The sequence below is a fragment of the Pholis gunnellus genome (assembly GCF_910591455.1).
Source record: "Pholis gunnellus genome assembly, chromosome: 10".
Taxonomy (NCBI): domain Eukaryota; kingdom Metazoa; phylum Chordata; class Actinopteri; order Perciformes; family Pholidae; genus Pholis; species Pholis gunnellus.
The window spans coordinates 10,762,811-10,782,376 of NC_136537.1; the positions used below are offsets into that span (position 1 = coordinate 10,762,811).

Consider the following 19,566-nt stretch of genomic DNA (forward strand, 5'->3'; position numbering starts at 1 on the left):
TGTGTGTGTGTGTGTGTGTGTGTGTGTGTGTGTGTGTGTGTGTTTTCGTGTGCAGTCACAAGCTGTAGCCTGCCTACCAAGACGTTCAATTCTGGGCAGTGCAAATGCATTAGCCTTAGCTGTGAAATTTGCATAGTCTGAGCACAATTAAATCCCCAATGAGAGGAACTTCAGCAAACATGCTGACGAGCAGAAACCTCTACTATAAAGGGCCAACATTGTGCAACCTGACAAAAAGACTAAATCTTTAGCTTTCAGGGCCGCAAGGCTGTGATAGATTTTTAGCTTAGAGAGGTAACATACACTATAGATCCTTTTTCAGTGGTAAAAGGGAGTTACTCACCAATGCGTCTGCAACTGTCAGAGAACAATATTGCACAAGTGCTATTTCACATAGGAAACTCAACATCAAGTTACGCTGCTCATATTAGGTTAATACCTGGACAGAGAGGCTACCTGCTGCTGCAGACTGAAAAGACATATATGCAGTTTGACAGTCTGAAAATAGCATTTTACAAATTAGGTATTATCTCGGGTGCAAGGGTTCCTGCATGCTTTTAACAAACTCGCATGCACGACCGATCACGCGTGACAGCAAATCATTCACATGTTTCCCACAGCTAGCTCGATCGAAGGTGGGGCGAGAAGCTGTCTGACATAGAAAGGCGTTGGGTTAAAAACAGGAAAGGTAATGAACCTGAGCAGCTCCGGGATTCCTTTTAGAGATTTGTGTACTGTGTTTCCTAGTCAGATAGAAATCTCACTATCTTCTTTTTATTGCAAAGAAATATCCCAAAATGCCGAGCTGTTGTAGCATTAACTATATACAAGCTTAACTGTAGCTCTAAGGTTCTTGGCTTTCCTTGCAACATTTTAACAGGAAAGGCCTTCGAGGGCACCTTACAGCCCTCATGTGTCGGATGTAAAAATGTCCTAATTTTGGTAACTGCAGAATCCTATCTGAAGACACCAAGGCCGCCACACAGGTCACGTCATTGTGGTTTGTTTTTTTAACTCATTCTATAGTAAAGTAAATCATAAGTGATGGCTATTTTATAAGCTTATTCTAATAAAAGAAAGAAAGAATTAAATAATTCAGTATCTCTCCAACAGAATTGTATTTCTTGCAGCATGGAGAGGGTTTTGAAACAATATTTAGACCTTCATGCTTTTATAAGCAGCTGTTGATTTGCAGAATAATTCCTTTATAATAACTTCTCCATTTTAATAATAAAAATGCAACAATTTTTTACAATGATTGTCTCATTTTTCAACAAACAAAAACATATACCATCAACATTTATTTTTAAGTTGTATCACAAGTTGTATCACACAACACATCGACACTACTGTTTTTTTATTGCTCAGATTTCATGAAGGTGTTCCCATGATTTCAATAGAAACACAATGGTAGGCATACAAACAGCAATCAAGCAACCAGAAAAATAGTCTTACCTAAAAAGAATTATTATGCAGCCTGAAGGCTTTTATTGTGAAGCAGCTGCAGGAAGTGCTGAGGAAGTGGTTGCTGACAAAGCGCAGCGATGAAGTGAATCAGGAACCAGTGAGGCTGCTATCTGTTAGATGAAAGGTACGAACGGGAATGTAGGAGTAAAGAAAAACTCCCAGTGCGACTCTTAAGATATCCATGAGCTAACAAATGCAGATTAAAGCAAACACTAAAAGGAAAGCGCCTCCTCAAAGCTGTTCATGATGAGCAGTTTAGTATTCAACACAGTGGCAGGCGTAGCTGTGTGAAGAATGAACAAAAAAACGAAACTGACTACTGGAGACTCTGCCTATTTTCACACCTTGCTAATTGCTGCAAAAATATAGGCGCAGACTTTCCGAATCAGAAGCTCTGATGCAGTCCCACGTTCAGAACAGCTCTTCATTCAAAGCATGTAGCAATGCCTGACAGCTGAAGAGGCTGCTCAACTGTGGCATAAACCCGCAAAGTTAACGCATGTATCATTTGAAGGTGACCTGACTGAGCCCCCATCAGAAAATCACTCCTTTGACAGACTCGACATCTAACTAAAACAAATGTGGCTTTTTGGTAGTCAAACATAATGCTGTATCAAGTTCATCAAATGACAAATCGGCATCGCTGCTGAAACATTACTCCTTGTTTAAGTGAAGGCTGTTTGGAGAGCATGCATCCTCCTCAGTATTTCAGATGTTGACATACCCATATGGCATGCCACTAATCTTGATCGATGCCCACCACTGGCGAACACTTCTTGCACTTTAGAGGATAATGAAGTGTAGCAATGCAACATTTCACAAAAATCATCACAGTGATCTGTTTATTATCCATTATGAACGGCATCGTGGCCTCTGCTGTTTTGCACTCGGGGAAAAAAACAATGCAAAAGAGTGGTTAATCTCCAAACACAGAGCCGCGCAGAGTGCTCATAAAAATGTCTTCGCTGCCCAATGTGCTATTCTTAGGGTTCCCCTTAGAGCCACTATCTAATTGGAGCCTTGGTTGTCCTGTCGTTGAAGCGATCCTCCACACAGACTTTTGTATGAGGCCTGTGAGTGACTCAGATTCCCTGTCTGGGTGTCTGTGGCTGTTCTACCGCATGTCCCGGGACTCCTGCTCATCGGTGAAGGCTTCATTAGCCGGGGATGGGAGGTGGCAGCAGAGAGAGAACAGCTGTTTAGCTAACCACTTGCATTGTTAGCCAGCCTTCTCCGTATGCCTAACTGCCTAAATCCGTCCCCTAGCTGCTAATAGAATGCTCATTAGGAGAGGGGAGGGAGACTCAATGGGAAACAGCGCCACTCTGCTGCAGCCCTACCAGCTTCTACAACTCCTCCTCTCCCTCCGGTCTCTATTAAAGCAGTGTATAAAATAAACCTCTGTGAATTTGCTGCCTTTACCTCTCACCCTGACCTCCTGGGAAAGACAGGGTGTGTATGGATACCTGGGTTCTCCTCTGAGACAACCGCCAGCCTCTGTGATTCCAAAACATGGTAGATACAAAACAATCCCAGAGGAAAGTCGGATGACACCTCGCGCTTCAAACCCTGAGGACAGAAGGGGTTAGTTTGGTGTGTAGGTTTTTGTTTTTTTCTTTTTGCAAATTTCCCCAAGCGGTACGGTTTTAAATTATTCAAACACTGTAGATTGTGCCGCGGTAATTTGTCAGTAACCCAAAAGCACCAGTCTTTTTCTCCGTGTCAAAACCGATGAAGCTGGGGAGGAGGAGGGAAAGCTGCGACATCAGAGCTGGCACTGTGAATATCTGATGGTGTTCATGGGAACGGCTACAGATCAGAGCCAGAAACACTGCAGCCCTGTCACAGCCAAAACACATCCCTGGCTGAAAGGGGGTTTGATTAAAATTCAAACGGGAAAACATGTTAGCATGGAGGTACTTCATTGAATAAACACAGGCCATTCGCTAACATTCCCCGTGCAGAAATGCAGGCAAACAAAGTGCACAGCGACGTGGGGAGGGGGACAATGTGTGGTAGAACTGATATGCTCCAAGCTATTTACAGTAAACGACAGCAACTGTAGATTCTGCTGTCATGTGGAAATGTACTCGGGGAATAGTGTACACAGAATAGCAAATATTCTCACCTGTGAATGACGATACCATATTGGCCAAATATAGGACGGCCATGATAATGAGACAATGCTCCCTTCTGACTGTTTGTTGTTAAACACTTTTTTGTAAGATAAGAAACACTCTGAATGAGACAAGGTGGGCAGATTTATATCTTAAATCTTTTAAATTAAGGTTGGTTAATGATTAGACGAGCTGTCAGAGATTCCGTACTGTTATTTGACGATTGTGGGCAATGTTGCAAATCAATCAGCAGGAATGTTTTCTGTCAAAGTGGATTTCTTTTCATAATTTTTGCCTCAAATGTGATGAATGCTGTGACTTGTCAGTTATTTATTTCGCTACATTTGCCTACAGACATTCCTGTCTGGCTATTTCACTCTAAAACACTTTCTTAGTATATTTTTTCTTATACTACATCACAATAAAAATCAATATGACAGTTTAAAATGACAGAAACAGTGATACTGGATTTCATCCATATGGCCCTATTTCAAATTCATTTTATTCAGTATACCTGCGAAAATACATCCATTAAAATAAGGTGATGACATATTTAATTAAATGCCATTATAAATGCCAATGAAAAACAAGATTACAGTTGGTATTGACGAAACAATCCCAACTCTAGGTCCACTAACTAGCTTCTTCCTGGAGCTCAAAAGCCGTTTCTCACCAGAGCGATGCAAAAATGGGGTGCGGGAATTCAGAAAATAAAAAAGCATAATGACGGCGATATTTTTCATGACATCAGTTGGAAGAAAGGACTTTATTTGTGAACATTTTATGGAAATCCGCTGATATCGAGGTCCTTCCGATTATTTTTTTCTTGTTCAAGTCTCAACTGTCCCATAGGGGTGTTGCAAGCATTCAATAAACCACTAAATTAATTTTACTAATATAATTGTATGTGTGAAACGGTTTTAAAACTTTTTTATCAACAGATGGAGTTCAATCGTACCTGTTCGATCTGTATTCATAGCCCTTTAAGGACTACTTGCCCATCCATGGATGAAGACCCTGTAATTTGGTTGAAAGCAGCAGAAAAAGCAACTTAGTGGACACTGAGGTGGGATTGTTTAGTCAGATTTTCCTTTAGAGTAATAGTGTCCTTAATTTAATTATGTGTTCATTAACCATCATCATTAGCCATCATCAGTGCTCAGTTAATGGAGTTTATTCAGATATTTTCCCCCCGAACTAATGCGTGTCTTTTCTCCACCAAGAGAAGACGAACGGAGAGACACAGATGGATCAGTTTTTCTTAAAAACCAAACACTGTCTTATATTTAGGCCAGTATGCTAATAGAAAATCAACATGATACCACTCCAATTCCAGTTGTGCGTCATTCAGTTCGTTTTTGTTGTCAATCTTTTTTATTTCATATTGAAAAGATGTCAAACTAAATGAGCTCTGTAAGCATTGGTATGAACAGACTTCACACTGTAATCAAACAGCTCGATACATTTTCATTAGAACTGTGTGAACACCTCCGTTCTAGATCCTTGTTGGATGAAAATAAACAACCTACGATACGCCTTCTCCACAGCAGACATTGTGACTTGTCATAGTTGAAAAAGCCCAGATGTTACCAATAATATTAACGATGGCTCCGTTCTATTTAAGTGTCCCATTAAGTTGTGGCAATAAGCCAGCATGACAATAGGACCCTGAAACCAAAGCAGCCAAATGGAGTTCAGTCATCATTCATTTTATTATGTACACCTGTGAGTTTCCTCCTGTTTCATGTCAATGTGTCGTCTATGAAAAGAAGCCTGTTGCAATAAATTGTCCAAACACATAGAGAACATGTCAGTACCCCAACCAATATGCCCTAAAGGAAAACATCATCACAATCATAAGGATCAGAGCATGTAAAACATTTTAAAGTAATTCAAATTAACATAAATTACTGCAATCAATGTAAAAAAAAAATAATTGGAATATGTATAAGTGAGCTCCTGCTGTTTGATGTATAGATTAGTATTTCCTTCACGCTGAGGAGCTAATCTGTGTGATACAGAGCAGACGTGTGTGTCATTTCTTTACGTGGGGATGGAAGCTGACAATGACACATTCTATAGTAATGGCAATAGGCTCACCGATGCCACTCTGAATGTGTGCTGGAAAAGAGTGTCTGTGGGTGAGATATGTGTCAAGCGTTGTGACGTTAGTTGCTGTTGAATATGTGTTCGCTTGACATTGAGAAAGTGGAGCGTGCCAGCATGCAGCCTAACTGATAGACGAGCACACTGAGTCTCTCACACACACACACACACACACACACACACACACACACACACACACACACACGCCCGTACACACATCTAACTCATCTCCACAGACTCACATCAATACTGCACAAACATGTACGTACTTGCGCAAACACTTCTATATACCGGCTCAGCTCTGCACATAAGCAAACACACACACACACACACACACACACACACACACACACACACACACACACACACACACACACACACACACACACACACACAGAGTCCATGTGTACATGTAAGTCCACGTACTCTTCCACTCCAGGGGATTTCATGTGGCTACAGCTGTGTGCCTACTGGCACTGGCAGCAAGAGACACAACAAAGACAAGATAATATAGAGGGAGATATGGAAATCAGCAGATTGCAGTGAAAGGCATGTTACCATGGAAAAAAGGACAAAACCATCAGAAAGGAACTTGGACGATTGTGATTCTTTTTTTGCTCTTTTTTTTATTTTCTCTCTTCCACTGCCTGCTGCCTGGTTTGAATGTAAAAGACTGATAATCTGAAGTGTGACCGTTGAGGCGGAAAGGCAACCATTGAATGCCTTTCTTACCTCTGCGAGGTGATCGCACGGCTCCACGAGCAACGCGCAGAGTTCACCAGAATGGCAGAGGACCCACACAATCTGGGCTAACAGAAGGACGCTAGCTAGCATTGGGCAGTATGTTAACACACACATACACGCACACAAGTAAAGAGAGAACGAGGCTGCCGGGGGGGCGGGGTCACCACTGCGAAGCTCACAGCTCTCTGCCCTTGTGCCGGGATCTCGGCCGTGTCACTCTGCGTTTTCCTCCCCGCGCCACCACTCCTCTGTAAGCAACCGACATAATTTTGTGTTGAGATGGTGAAGAAACTGTCCACCACTACCCATTTGGCCTTTTCAGAGCTTGACAGAAAGGGCCAGAGGAAAAATATTCACTGCATTCTGTGCTGCCAAAATTGAAAATTGCTGGAGTGCTGCTGTGAAAGGGGAATGTATATAGGCCTTGTTATTAGGCCGGCTGGTCTGAAATGAGTTTGACACGGCGCCAGACATTGAGATGTTTTCTGTCACTTCGGGGTTTTTATTTTTTTATGTGTAATCTAAAATTCAATATGATACATTAGTGTCCCAAATGAGTCTTGTGCAATAGATATTAATTACTTGTCCATTACGGTTTGTGACACTATCAATCTGTTATCAGCTGGCTACCCCAATGACTGAAATTAACTGTCACTTCTCAATATCAGCCAAGTCATCTTCGTGCTTTATTGCCTTCATTACAATATTCCTTTCTTAAATGGTATCCTCATGAGGTCGGACGGTGTTGGTGTCAAACACCTTCCAAGGAACAAGAATGTGTTGTGGCGTTGAGGAAATAATGGGAGTGCAGCCATATCGTGATTTCCTGAGGTCCATGTATATTTGATAGGGCCTGCCAGATGTGGCCTTGGATATGTGGATGTGTATCAGCAAGCAATCTCTCTCCCTCTGAGCTCACAGAAATTAGATTTCATCTCAGGCCCCAGATCTAATACACAGACTTATATTTACACACAGTTGCAGAGCGTCATAAGCCAATATGACCCTATAGAGGGGTGGCGGAGCTGCACAAAATACAGTTAAATGAAAATGCTTTGAGCAAACTGTTCCGAAAGCCGTTGAAGCTTCTTAGCCATGAACTAGCTCAGAATGCAGTTTCTCCACTGCACTGCCAAAAGCCCTTTAACACATTTTTGACACCGTCTTAGATTAAAAAATAATCAAATTGTTGTTGAATATGTCTGACAAATATACTTCCGATTCTGTGGTATAGAAACATGTTTGTGTTAAGACATTTGATTCAACCAAATCACACTCTGAAATCATTTCAGAGCCTTGGGTATTGAGCTCGAGAACAGCGCATATTGGATTTGAAATGGTTGCATGAGTCATCCAATGCATTGAAATGCCTGTGTCTTCCTCACAATGAATGCAAAGTCACAGTTAGCATGCGGAGTGCTATTTTCTTGTGCGGAGAGCCTTTGCCTGCTGTGAATACTCCACTGGGACAATAGCACCCATTAAGGAATTCTGAGTCTTCTCGCTTTTTTTCTTTTTTAACTTTCTCCTCCTCTCTTATCCTCCCCTGACCTCCCCCTTTTTTTCCTCCCTCCTCTCTCAGTCGGTGACACAATGAGAATAGATGTGTGCAGCCTAGTTCATCCATACGACTGTCTGTTTGTCTTGCTAAGATGTATTTTCTAGTTTGTGGCGCAGATAAATGTGTAGTCAGCACGCTTTTGTTCAGAGGAGGCAGAAATGAAGCATCTCAGATTGATGAACACTTTGGTCAACACATTTTTCGTCTTTATTGCTAAAGTCAACATCTCAGCAGGCCAGCGTATTCCCTAATCAAAATAAAAAAACATTTGAACAAATTGATTTAGATTAGTTTTGCAGCAGATCGATGCTCAGTGGCCGAACATGGAGTTCAGATATGCTGCACTAATAGCTCCTAATTGTTGGGATTTCCAGTTGACTTGATTTGTTCAAGTAGAATTACTGGGAGCTGCTGCTTCCAATGGACATACAGTACGGCATGTCATAACCCAATTGTCTCAATGTCCACTTACAGTAAATGGCTATGGTGACTAAAACTTCTGCCACAGTAATTGACTCAATGGGAGTTTACAGTATGAAGAATGAAGCAGGGGAGGCCGACATAGTGCTCTCCAGGGATGGGCTGTTGTGACAGTGCTGCTATCCCTCAACTGTGTTTCTTTCAGCACACAGAATACAGGCCACTCATACACACAAGCAGCAGCACGCACACACACACACACACACACACACACATGCTACAGAAAGGCACAAACGCAGCAGCCTTCCGCTGAGCAGGTAATTCCACAGTCAGGTGCTGGGATCACATTCGGGGCGCCGTCCCATCCCGGCTCCTGAGCTTCGCTCTCAATCTTTAATGCGTGCCCAAGAATGAGGGCGAGGCGAGGGCGACGCGTATCCATCCTATTTTGGTCCGCTGTTTGCATGGTGTGCCGCCTTGAATTAGACCGAGCTTGCGTGGCTTCTGGCTGCAGGGCTGCTGGCACAATGGGCAAGAGCAGGGCGGGGGAACAGTGGTGTCAGGCGCTGTGAGGGATGAACACAGAGTGTCATAGGCACAGCTAGAAGAATATGTTTACACGGCTGGAGCCCGCGCCCGGCCTGGCACGTTCATGCTTCGCACAATAGTTAATCAGCTCGGACGCTGCTGCTGATGTGACCACAGACCCTAAAAGGCTTTGGTAACAAGGGGGGCTAATAGGAAGGCCGCTATATTTTCGAGTGGGGTGCAGGAACTACAGCACATCCAGGGGAGTACTCCCCCCCCCCCCCCCCCCCCAACGTCTCCTCTGGTTCTGCTTCATTAATGGTGGTTTAGATTAAAGGGGTTGCTGATGTTCTTGGTCAGAGAAAAAAGGTTGCTCCCTGCCAGGTGCTCTGTGTGTGGCGCCTAATGAGCTTCCTGAATTATATGAGCGTGTGTATGTGTGCAGGTGTGTGTGAGCATGCACCACATGTGATCATTTATGTGGGTGGGTTGTGTAATATACAGTACATTTATAACATGTTGGTATTTTCTGTGTAGCTACAGTAGAATTGGACTTCCCTCTACAGTCGGTATTTAGAGGATGCGCAATGTGTAGCTAAGCCAAAATGTTCATGCTCTGCGTCTGCATGAACACCATGCACATTTACATTGTTTGCCTTTGTATGTAAGCTACAATCAGATGTAAATTGGGAACATATCCTTTTCTGAACCAGACTCAAAGGCTTGTAAGCAAGTGATCTTCTGTATTGGAAGACTGTGAAAAGGGCGAGGGTAAGCAGCAGTAAGCTTCCACCCACCTCCTACTTTTGACTGGGATGTGTGTATCCATCTCAGTTTCACCTCCTGTACCCCTACAGCTCACAGCTAATCTGTTTCTGCAACTTAGGCACTTAGGCCGAGATCTGTCTCTCTCTCTCTGTCAATCTTTCTTTCCTTCTTTCCTTCTGAATTTCTCTGATTCCTCCCCCCAGGGGGGTGTGTACACCCCTTGTGATAATTTGTCTGTCACAAATGCAACTGCGCCCTTTCCGTGGCTTTGCTTGGCCCAAAAATGAGTTTCAGCCATCCCATCTGGCTGTCACAGGCAAGATGTCGCCAAGAATAGAAGCTTCCCATCCTTCCACATTTCATGGCTGAATTGTCATATTTGTGTGTGACTTATATCTTTGACCCTCCCCTGCTCGACATATTTTACATCTGATTTGCACTTATGGAGCTTTGCTTCCTTGAAGTGAGTGCACTCTTTGTCTTTTGCTGTCACTGCTGCATATATAAAAATGAACCAAGCGATGGGGCTGCTATACAATGCACATGGGGTGTAAAACATGGTGCATATATTTCGAAACAACAGGAGTCAGATGTTTGCATGGTTACTAAACAGCAGCCACAATCCTCCTATGAAAACCAGCTTCTCTGGGAGCTAAAGGCACTTCCTCTCAGCGCACTGATCTGCAATCTATTTGTGGACGCAGCAGGAGAAGAGAGAGGAAATCAGAAAACATCTTTAACAACTTGTCCCATCTAATGAGATTAGCCGAGGCGCTTACACAGTCATGACATGGAGATACACACTAGATAACCCTGTAATAACTCATTATTCTCCCCATTTCCACATCGACAGCCTAGTCAAGGCTCGCTGACAGTGCGTGTTGTCGTGCGTACACATGCTATCAGGCCAATCTAGGCACTGCAGCAATGTGGAGTGAGCTCGGTGTATATACTGCTGCGAATGCCACAGCACAAAGAGAGCTAGCAGTTGAAGGACACGGAGATAGCATTCTCTGCTTTTCAGAGGCTGCAGCATTAGCGACACATGCATGAGTGCAAATGGAAAAAAATTCTACTGTGGAGGCTCTCTGTTTCTCTTGGTTTGGCAGGGAGGCTGCGCGGGGAGAGGAGGACAGAAATCAATTCGGTTTGTATCTGTGCAGGCGTGAGTGGTCATGAGAATGCACAGATAACGTCCCCAAAAATACAGGAAACAGCTGAAAAAATAGTAAATGCAGTAAAGGGCATTTTGTTGCCATGATTTAAGTGCACATGCGATCGATAATGATAGAAAATTGTTCAGTGATTTCCTCCTTCCCTTGTTGAAACTTTTCCATCTTGTATTTTTTTCTCCATAACAATTCTATTTATAGACGTGGCGTGACTTGTATGTCTTGTATGCTGAATATTCAGTCAGTCACCAAACGTCAACTAAAGAAAGGAGAGCCTTCTAGCACCCTGCAATTAAACACACTTTACCAGCAAATTACATGCAGTACAGTAAAAGCTGCCCTTACTTTCATTTAAGTGTCATAAGACCTTTTTTTCGCTGGCAGTAAGTGAATGGGTTCATGCCTATTCACGCTTATGAATAAGTCTGTGGGCACCATAACTGGATCACATAGGATTTTCAAATAAATAGCATTGTTATCCTACGAAGAGTACCAGATCCAATTTGGCATATTTGGACAATACAACACAGAAGGACCAACAATTTTCGACAATCACAGAAGGGTATTGGAAATTTCTATTTGAATCTACTTTACAGCGAATGACGACATGCACTAATCTGAAATGTCCTGATGCAGATAGGTAAACCCCCGCCCCGCCTACGCCAATTTCTAGGCTGAAAATACATTCTGAGAATTAGTCTACAAATGCTGTTCGGCGCAGGTGTGGTGTGCATGCCTCTGATTAGCAGCCAGATTGATGAGGTCAAGGAGGAGCAGTGGCCCTGTTGTGCTGTGCGTGCCGGCGTGCGCGCGACGATGGCGCCTGGAGTGTGTGGTATTGACCACTGGATGTCATGTCGTGATTAGTCGGAGATATCACACTCGCTGGGCTCAGATACACATCGATCCTGCAACCTGGGTACAGCCTGTCAGTGGGGTCATTTTTATCCTCCTCTCCTCTCCTCTCCTCCCCTTTTGCCTCCTGCTACTTTCCATTTTCTATCCTCTCCCGTACTCATACCTTCATCTCTTCCTCTCCCATCCCATCCTTTTTTTGTCTTTTATTCCCCCTCTCATCTGTCTCTCCTCTGTTCTGCTTTCCCATTCCCTCCCTCTTCCCTCCATCCACCCCCATGGATCAAACTCTTTATCTGGCCTAAGCCACAGCCTGCAGGCAAGCAGGCAGTCTCTACAGAGGCTGGAGCAGAAGACCCAACAGCTTCAAACAACATTATATAGGGCTGGCATGGAGCATGTCTCATACTGATGGGCCCTCAGACACTGTCTCTATATGGACATGATGAAACACGAGCAGGGCAGTCCTTCTGTTTCGAAGCCCACTGCTCTTCACTTGTATATTGCTTCAACACCTCCCGTGGATGGAAGACAGACTTAAGTTTCGTAGGTATTAGGCAACAGTTCGCTTTTGTGCTCTGATCCATGCAAAACAAAACAGTCAGTTTCTGGGATGAAGATGCATTTTCTCTGGCAGCTATCCTTTTGGATCATTTGTTATGAAATCAGTCCAGTAGAAATCTGGTTCAGAGGAAACACGTGAAGCCAGGTAACGAGAACAGTCATAAAAGAGCAAGACAACAAATCCTGCACACGATGAATCACAAGTAGCGAGTCCTATTTGGGCCGCTTTATGTCATTTTTCATTTTTAATGTTTAAGCAAACAAGTACAGCAAATAACAGCCTTGCTCGGATTAAAGCTCACGCACGCACACACTGTCTGGATTATTTTGTGCTTTAATTTACAGTTTATCCCTGTAGCCCGAGGGAATCCAGGAAGTGTATTCAAAGGCACTACTGTCTCAGAAAGCAGAGCATTGCCCTTTTCCTGATTCCATCAGCGCGTTCGTTGGTTTTGAAGTAGACGAGTTTGATGTTGGGTGTTAATTTTTATGAAACAGAAAAACAATGTAGGTGTTGTTTCAGGGCTGCCAGACCAATGTGAAATTATCCATGGACTAATGCACGATCACACCAGAGGCACTTGTGTTTAAGTGGATGCAGCCTGTGGTACTGTAGGCTGTAGTCATGGAGACAGCAGCTTTAACCCTGTGTTATGAGACTGCAAGTGGCCAAGGATCTATAATTAGGCAAAATTTACAAGTGTTCATCTCCCAGCTGGCTTTAAATATTTCAGGTGGGATTAAAGTACTTCATATATATTTATAATTTAGATTTTTTTAAAAACACTGTGGATTCAGTTAAGAAGGAATGGGGAAAAACAGCACTGACAAAGAGAAACTAAAGAAGAGTGAAATGAAGCAACAGAGGCAGAGCAACATTTATTGAGTGTGTCCAACTGAGCGCTAGCCTAGTTTGACTGTAGACGGAGAGAAATGTTTGCAACAGAGGGAGCTCTGCACAGTCCACGGGTCTGTGGAGATTTGCTTACAGTGAAGTGATGGTGGAGGTAAGATGGCTCAGAGGATTCAGGCTCTGCTGAACGCGAGCTTATGTCTAATAATCAGCAGGGAGGGACTCAGCATGGTCCCTCAGAAAAAGAGGCACGGAGCGTGAGATGGAGAGAGACAGAAAAACAGAGCAGAGGAAGGATTGAAAGGCGATGAAAAGGCATGTAAGATCTAGTAGGAGTTGTAGGGGGGGAGAAAGAGAAAGACGTGTCCCTGAGGCCACGTTATTTCTCTCTCGCGATGGCTTTTATGTTTCTGAGAAGAATTCCGATAAGATTTTGCTGCTTTGCATATTTTATATCCTGTTACCTCTTAAAGTCATGTGGAATGCTGTTAAGAAAATGAATCACTGACCTATAAAATGAAACTTGACCGATCCAAACTTTCAAGGTCATCTGACAGACGTCTTTGTGAAGTTGTTTTGTTTTTTTGTTTTTTCTCATGTGGATGACATCGTTGAGGTTGTAGTGGGGTTGTTGCAGCGTGCATTTTACAAGCACATTTATTTCCGGGCCAGACTGATAAAACTCACCGCTGATGCCTCAGTGGTTTTTGCCAGCTGTTCCAGATTACAAAGTACAGTCATTTACGGCGCTTACTGGGATCATCATCAACAGAACATCCTTGTCCATTAACACGTACTGAACACTCACACATGCCCATAGTTGCCACGTAATACATTAGCAGTGATCCAGCCACGTCATGTTACTCTCTCCCCACTGGTGCGGCATTGGCTTGTTTATATCAGCAATTCATCCATATTGCTGTTGTCAAAACATGGCCTCAACTTGTGTTTGTTTGAGCTTGTGTGCGTGTTTGTGTGGATTGTGGCTCTCTAACCTATGCGGCGGTCGTCATACCCTCAAGGTCAAGCTTTTTTTTCTTTTCTTTTTTCCCCTATCAGCTGTGAATTATCTCCGCAGGCAACTCGGCCAATCCAGGGCCTGAACTGCATGCCCATTTAACGGGTGTCTAGTGAGAGGGCAGCGCGGTCGAGGTCGGCAAACCGCAGCGCAGAGGTGGCTGCGGAGCGACGCGACAGCATTTTAGCAAGGATCCAATGAGTGATTACCTCGGAGCTCCGCTCATAATTCAGCGTGACCTCAATCTGCCAGCAACACTATGGTTTGATGGATCTGCTCGCAGTTTGGGTGTCGGATTCTCGCATGTCAAACACAGCCAGATAATGATAGGGGGCTATCTGTTGCTTTCACAGAGTGAAACATGCAAGATATGGATGTGACACACATGTTGCGTCATGCCCTTTCTGTTTTTTTTGCGGGACGTGAGTAGATACTGAATACAAAACAATGTCCCAAACGGTTAACCCCAATCATGATGATGCCTGTCGTCTGTCGGTCCATTCATCATCTCCGTGTCTTATCGATCAACGTCAGAATAAATGCACGTGCGTGCACACACGTGCACTCACAGACACACATGTACACCTCCCGCTGTGGATAATTAGCGGATTCCCTCAGTGGGTGAGAGAGCCTGCGCTCTTCTCTCCTCTCTCCCTGACCTTCCCCTGTGAGCTTCCTACCACAGTGGGGCTCATCACACGCAGCTCTAATGCATATTCATCGGTCCGGTGACAGCTCATGTGCGCTGGATTTATATGTTTCTCGACAAACAATAGTAAAGCCTCAGTCACTCGTCCTCCTCTTTCATCAACCAAAGCGGGAGATAAATCTAACGTTGTCAACCTGGCTGCAGCCTCCTCAGCAGTCGGCCATCTTTGGGTTCAGACAGACACCGGACCAAGCCCAGTTGCATTCAAGCCGCTCTCCTCAATTACGGCAAAGGGATTTGATATACGTATGTCTGTCAAAATCGCCTCGCAAAATGGCCTTGGAAAATCGCCTTGCCAATCACAGGATTCTGCTGGCACACGTTTTCCTAGAGCAACTTTCTGATCAAAGACATTTAGAAAGTGCCTGTGGCCTGTCTGTCGGCATTGGAATTCTGGACGGACTCCCTGCACCATGACTGGCTCTGTTTGCACAGCGCAATCTTGAGTTGAGATGTGAAGCGAGGCAATACCACTAAAGAGCGAGGGGAGGGGAGAGGAGGAGGAGAGGGGAGGGATTGCAGGATTAAGCCCCGGCCCCCCTCTCTGCCTCCGAGCGGCCATCTTTCATCTCGCGGCTGCCTCTCTAATGCTTTCAAGTGGGTGAAACCCTCGACATCTGCTTCCGCTCCCTGGGACACGGCACAGGCCACCGTCCTGCAGAGACGCACGACCACAGGACGTCTCGAAGGTCAGCGTCCTGGCAAGGCTACAGAGAGCTGACGAGCTCTTCCACGGAGAAAGATGTGCAGAAACACAAAAACAGACATTTCTTTCATTGCGGTTAAATCCAAAACTTATATTAGGACATGTTGTGATATCTTCGCTGCCAACAGCTGCCGCATTCAGACCCAAACTCATTGTTCAAATACACAAATTGTGGCTTATACCAGTAAACACACTCACCACAGAAACATTTCACAGTTCACTCACCCAGACACATTAATTCTACTTACTACTTGCGAACAAATAAATGTAAATAGCTCTGTAAATAAACGCTTCATCTTCGCCAAGAAGAAATAAGCCCCCCGCCGCCTCTGATTAAGACTACCAAAGTGATATATCTGGCACTTAAGTCTGCTGTTTACCTCATAAACACAAAGACTTCAACACAGCCACCCACACTGGCGCTGAAATATCACAACCCGAGTCTGCGTGCCTGTATATTTCTCTGCTAGTCTTTATGACTTAAATGTGTGATCTTCCATTGACTTTTTCTCTTTTTTTCTTTAAATGTATGCATGCCATTTCTGGAGCATTTCATCTGCTGTGGCTTTCAATATCAAGGGTTCAGTGGTATTCCATGACTCTGGCAGTGAAACCGCCATGAGCAATAAAGTGGCATGGTGAAGTGGTCTCTGATTTTCTTTGAGATTGGTAAAACAGCACTCGTGATTTCTTGAAAACCCTATCGGGAGGACGGATGAGTGGGGCTGTCAAACAGAGACTGCGAGGCATCACCGACGATGTGGAGGAGGGCCCCGAGACAGAGAGGATGCCATTTCACCTTCAATCTACTGTCTGTAAGGAGGAAGGAGGATTTTTTTTCAAAGGGGAAGCAATTCAATTATTTCTGAGGAAATGATGTTTGTTGTTAGGGATCTGTTCCTTGTGGTGAAAAGTCATTGAAGATTTCCTTCATACTGCCCTGCGACTAAAATTTAATTTGATTAGTAGATTTGTTTGCCTTCTTCTCTGAACCCCCTCCGCCCCCCCTTTAAAGCCCACCCACGCACAAACACCAAGCTCCTATGTAGATTCACATACTGGATGGTCTGTTGACTCTGAGTGCAACATAAGTCTATTTATGTATATCAGATGCAGGAAACTGTGGTTGTTCTGCTCAGCTTCTTTCATTGTGTGCCACTATGTTGCATTGTATTGCCGGGTGAATGTGTGCAGCTCCATTCCTTCTGCATATGTAGGGAGTAGGAGTCTAGTTTTATTTATAGCAATCCACCCACAAACTGTAGAATTTAGTGATCTTTCAGGTAAAAAATGACTTTTAACTTGGAGAGGCATAACTGATACAGAGGTACTGTGTGTGTATGTAATGACTGCAAAAGGGAGCATCTGTGTCTATAATTGCAGTGTTTGAGGTTCATCCAATTCAAGCTACCTTGAAAAGTACATTAACAGGGGGGATGGCATGTGTGCAGGGATTATATATTTAAGAACTCTTACTGCATTTCTGCATTTCATACAAGGAAATACCTTGTTTTTTTTTGGTATGGTATAGTCCATCCTCTATTTGCAACAAAACCCATCGAGCCATATTGGCAGCATCTGCTCCTGACAAACATGCACGGATTAATATCGAGAGAGCATATAGAGATGGATGGAAGAAGGGAAGATGACAGACAGAGTACTGATTCCCTTCTCTGTCTGCGAGCTGTCAGAGAGACCAGGCCATCTGCACATTCATTATCACAGCCGTGATTCCATTATTGTTCTGTGTGGCAACAAGGACTTGTTCTGTCTGGCCTCTGTTATTCTTATCAACTGTGTAGCTGACAGACCCCTTTTGATCATGGCAGCAGCAAAATTAACAATCATGTAGTATAGCACATAACTGAATTATCCTCCGTAGTAGTGACACACTGAACATCATCCTGTCTCTTCTTCCTGTGTCCTTGTGCAGGTCTGTTCCACAGAGCCATCATTCAGAGCGGGTCAGCCCTCTCCAGCTGGGCGGTGAACTACCAGCCGGTCAAGTATACACGTCTCCTGGCGGAGAAGGTGGGCTGTAATGTCCTGGACACCTTAGACATGGTGGACTGTCTGAGGAAGAAGAGCTCCAGGGAGCTGGTGGAGCAGGACATACAACCAGCGAGGTACCACGTGGCCTTTGGACCTGTAATCGATGGGGATGTTATCCCGGACGACCCCGAGATCCTGATGGAGCAGGGCGAGTTTCTCAACTACGACATCATGCTGGGGGTCAACCAGGGCGAAGGGCTGCGGTTTGTGGAGAACGTGGTGGATTCAGAGGATGGCGTGTCTGGAAATGACTTTGACTTCTCAGTGTCAGACTTTGTGGACAGTCTGTACGGGTACCCGGAGGGCAAGGACACGTTGAGGGAGACCATTAAGTTCATGTACACCGACTGGGCAGACAGAGACAATCCAGAGACCAGGCGCAAGACGCTGGTGGCTCTGTTCACCGACCATCAGTGGGTGGAGCCTTCGGTGGTGACGGCTGATCTCCACGCTCGCTACGGCTCACCCACCTACTTCTACGCCTTTTACCACCACTGCCAGAGCCTGATGAAGCCAGCCTGGTCAGACGCCGCCCACGGGGACGAGGTGCCCTATGTTTTCGGAATTCCTATGATTGGTCCCACTGACCTTTTCCCCTGTAATTTCTCCAAGAATGATGTCATGCTCAGTGCTGTGGTCATGACCTATTGGACCAACTTTGCCAAGACTGGGTGAGTAAATTTTTCCATCAGTTATCCCAACTAGTATTGATACCGATACTGCTTATCGGCATCAATATTCATTGGTAATCTTATCAATAATCCTCCTTAATTTTAATAGGATTAAAATGTATAACTAGACGCACCAGTGTTCAGTTGTGCCTTTTATTGGTGTTTAATGTGATCATGGTGTACTTTTAATAGTCCATCAGGAGGAAGAGAAAATTGTGAGATCGATGGCTGGTACTAAGGGTGTAACGATCCATCAATCTGGATCAATGTAGCGCGGTTAACGAGCGGGGTTAGCAGCGTAACATGAGCGAGTGTGTGGTCGGCAAAGACAGAGAAAGAGAACATTTGTGTGACCGTGAGTATCAGTAATGTTACAGCTGTGTACATAGCAGTGCATTGGGTACAGTTTAATCGTTGGTGAATAAATGCTACGACTCCTCAAGTCCGTGGCCAATGACTTCTGCCCAGGCTCACTTAAGGTGGGATGACCTTTAAGGTGGACAGCTGTACTTATTTGAGTGACAAGCCTCTCACCAACATTAACCTTTGGTGAATATATATGCTATTTCATCCCATTGGATCGTCTATGTTAGCCCTGATACACACAACTACATTTAGCCCGCTCTTGATGGAGTTGCGCAATGCAAAAGACCATCGTCATTAGCAGATGGCTATATGCCAGGAAAAATTAATTTAATGGTGGTCTAACTGAAAATGTCGAATGAATGACTGGCATTCAAATACTGTTAGCCATATACTGACTGCTGAAGGATCATTACAGTATTATGAATCTGAGCAATCAGGAACCAATCAATACCAACTTAAGACCTGTTATCACTAACCATCTCTAATACCAATTTAGATCAAACAAGTTTTTATTTTTATCTTGGGTCTAATAATAGTTGTAACAAAACATATTCACACATAGTTCGTCTTTTAAATTACATAAACAGCATTACTTGCAATTTAGTAAAACCAGTGATCATGCAATTACAAACTTGTTATAAATAGAGAGTCACAGAGAGAAATTCTATCTCAGTCCTATTAAAAGGACGTCTGTGCTACAGAAAAGGAGCTGCAGGATAAAACGAAGGTCTACAATGGATAGTATAGGACAGAAAAGGCATTTTTCAACGTGTATTTTTTTCAGAGATGTTTTTTGCCTGGACTTCCTGGGTCCTAGTCTGAAAACCTGAGACATATTGAATCTGTGGAAGATAAAATGTTCCTCCAGAGTGTGTGCTATTTGTGCTTG

At 44.0% G+C, this 19,566-nt stretch overlaps 1 protein-coding gene across 5 annotated transcripts in view; it reads left to right on the forward strand.

Moving 5' to 3' along the window:
* nlgn3a (neuroligin 3a) overlaps window positions 1–19,566 on the forward strand; it is a gene marked incomplete at both ends in the record, with an annotated part of 91,377 nt that overhangs the window by 61,719 nt on the left and 10,092 nt on the right. For all 5 annotated transcript variants that reach the window (XM_079167994.1, XM_079167995.1, XM_079167996.1 and 2 more), the window contains one exon: window positions 17,522–18,311. In XM_079167994.1, coding sequence (XP_079024120.1) covers window positions 17,522–18,311 — 790 coding nt within the window. The remainder of the gene's footprint in view (window positions 1–17,521; window positions 18,312–19,566) is intronic.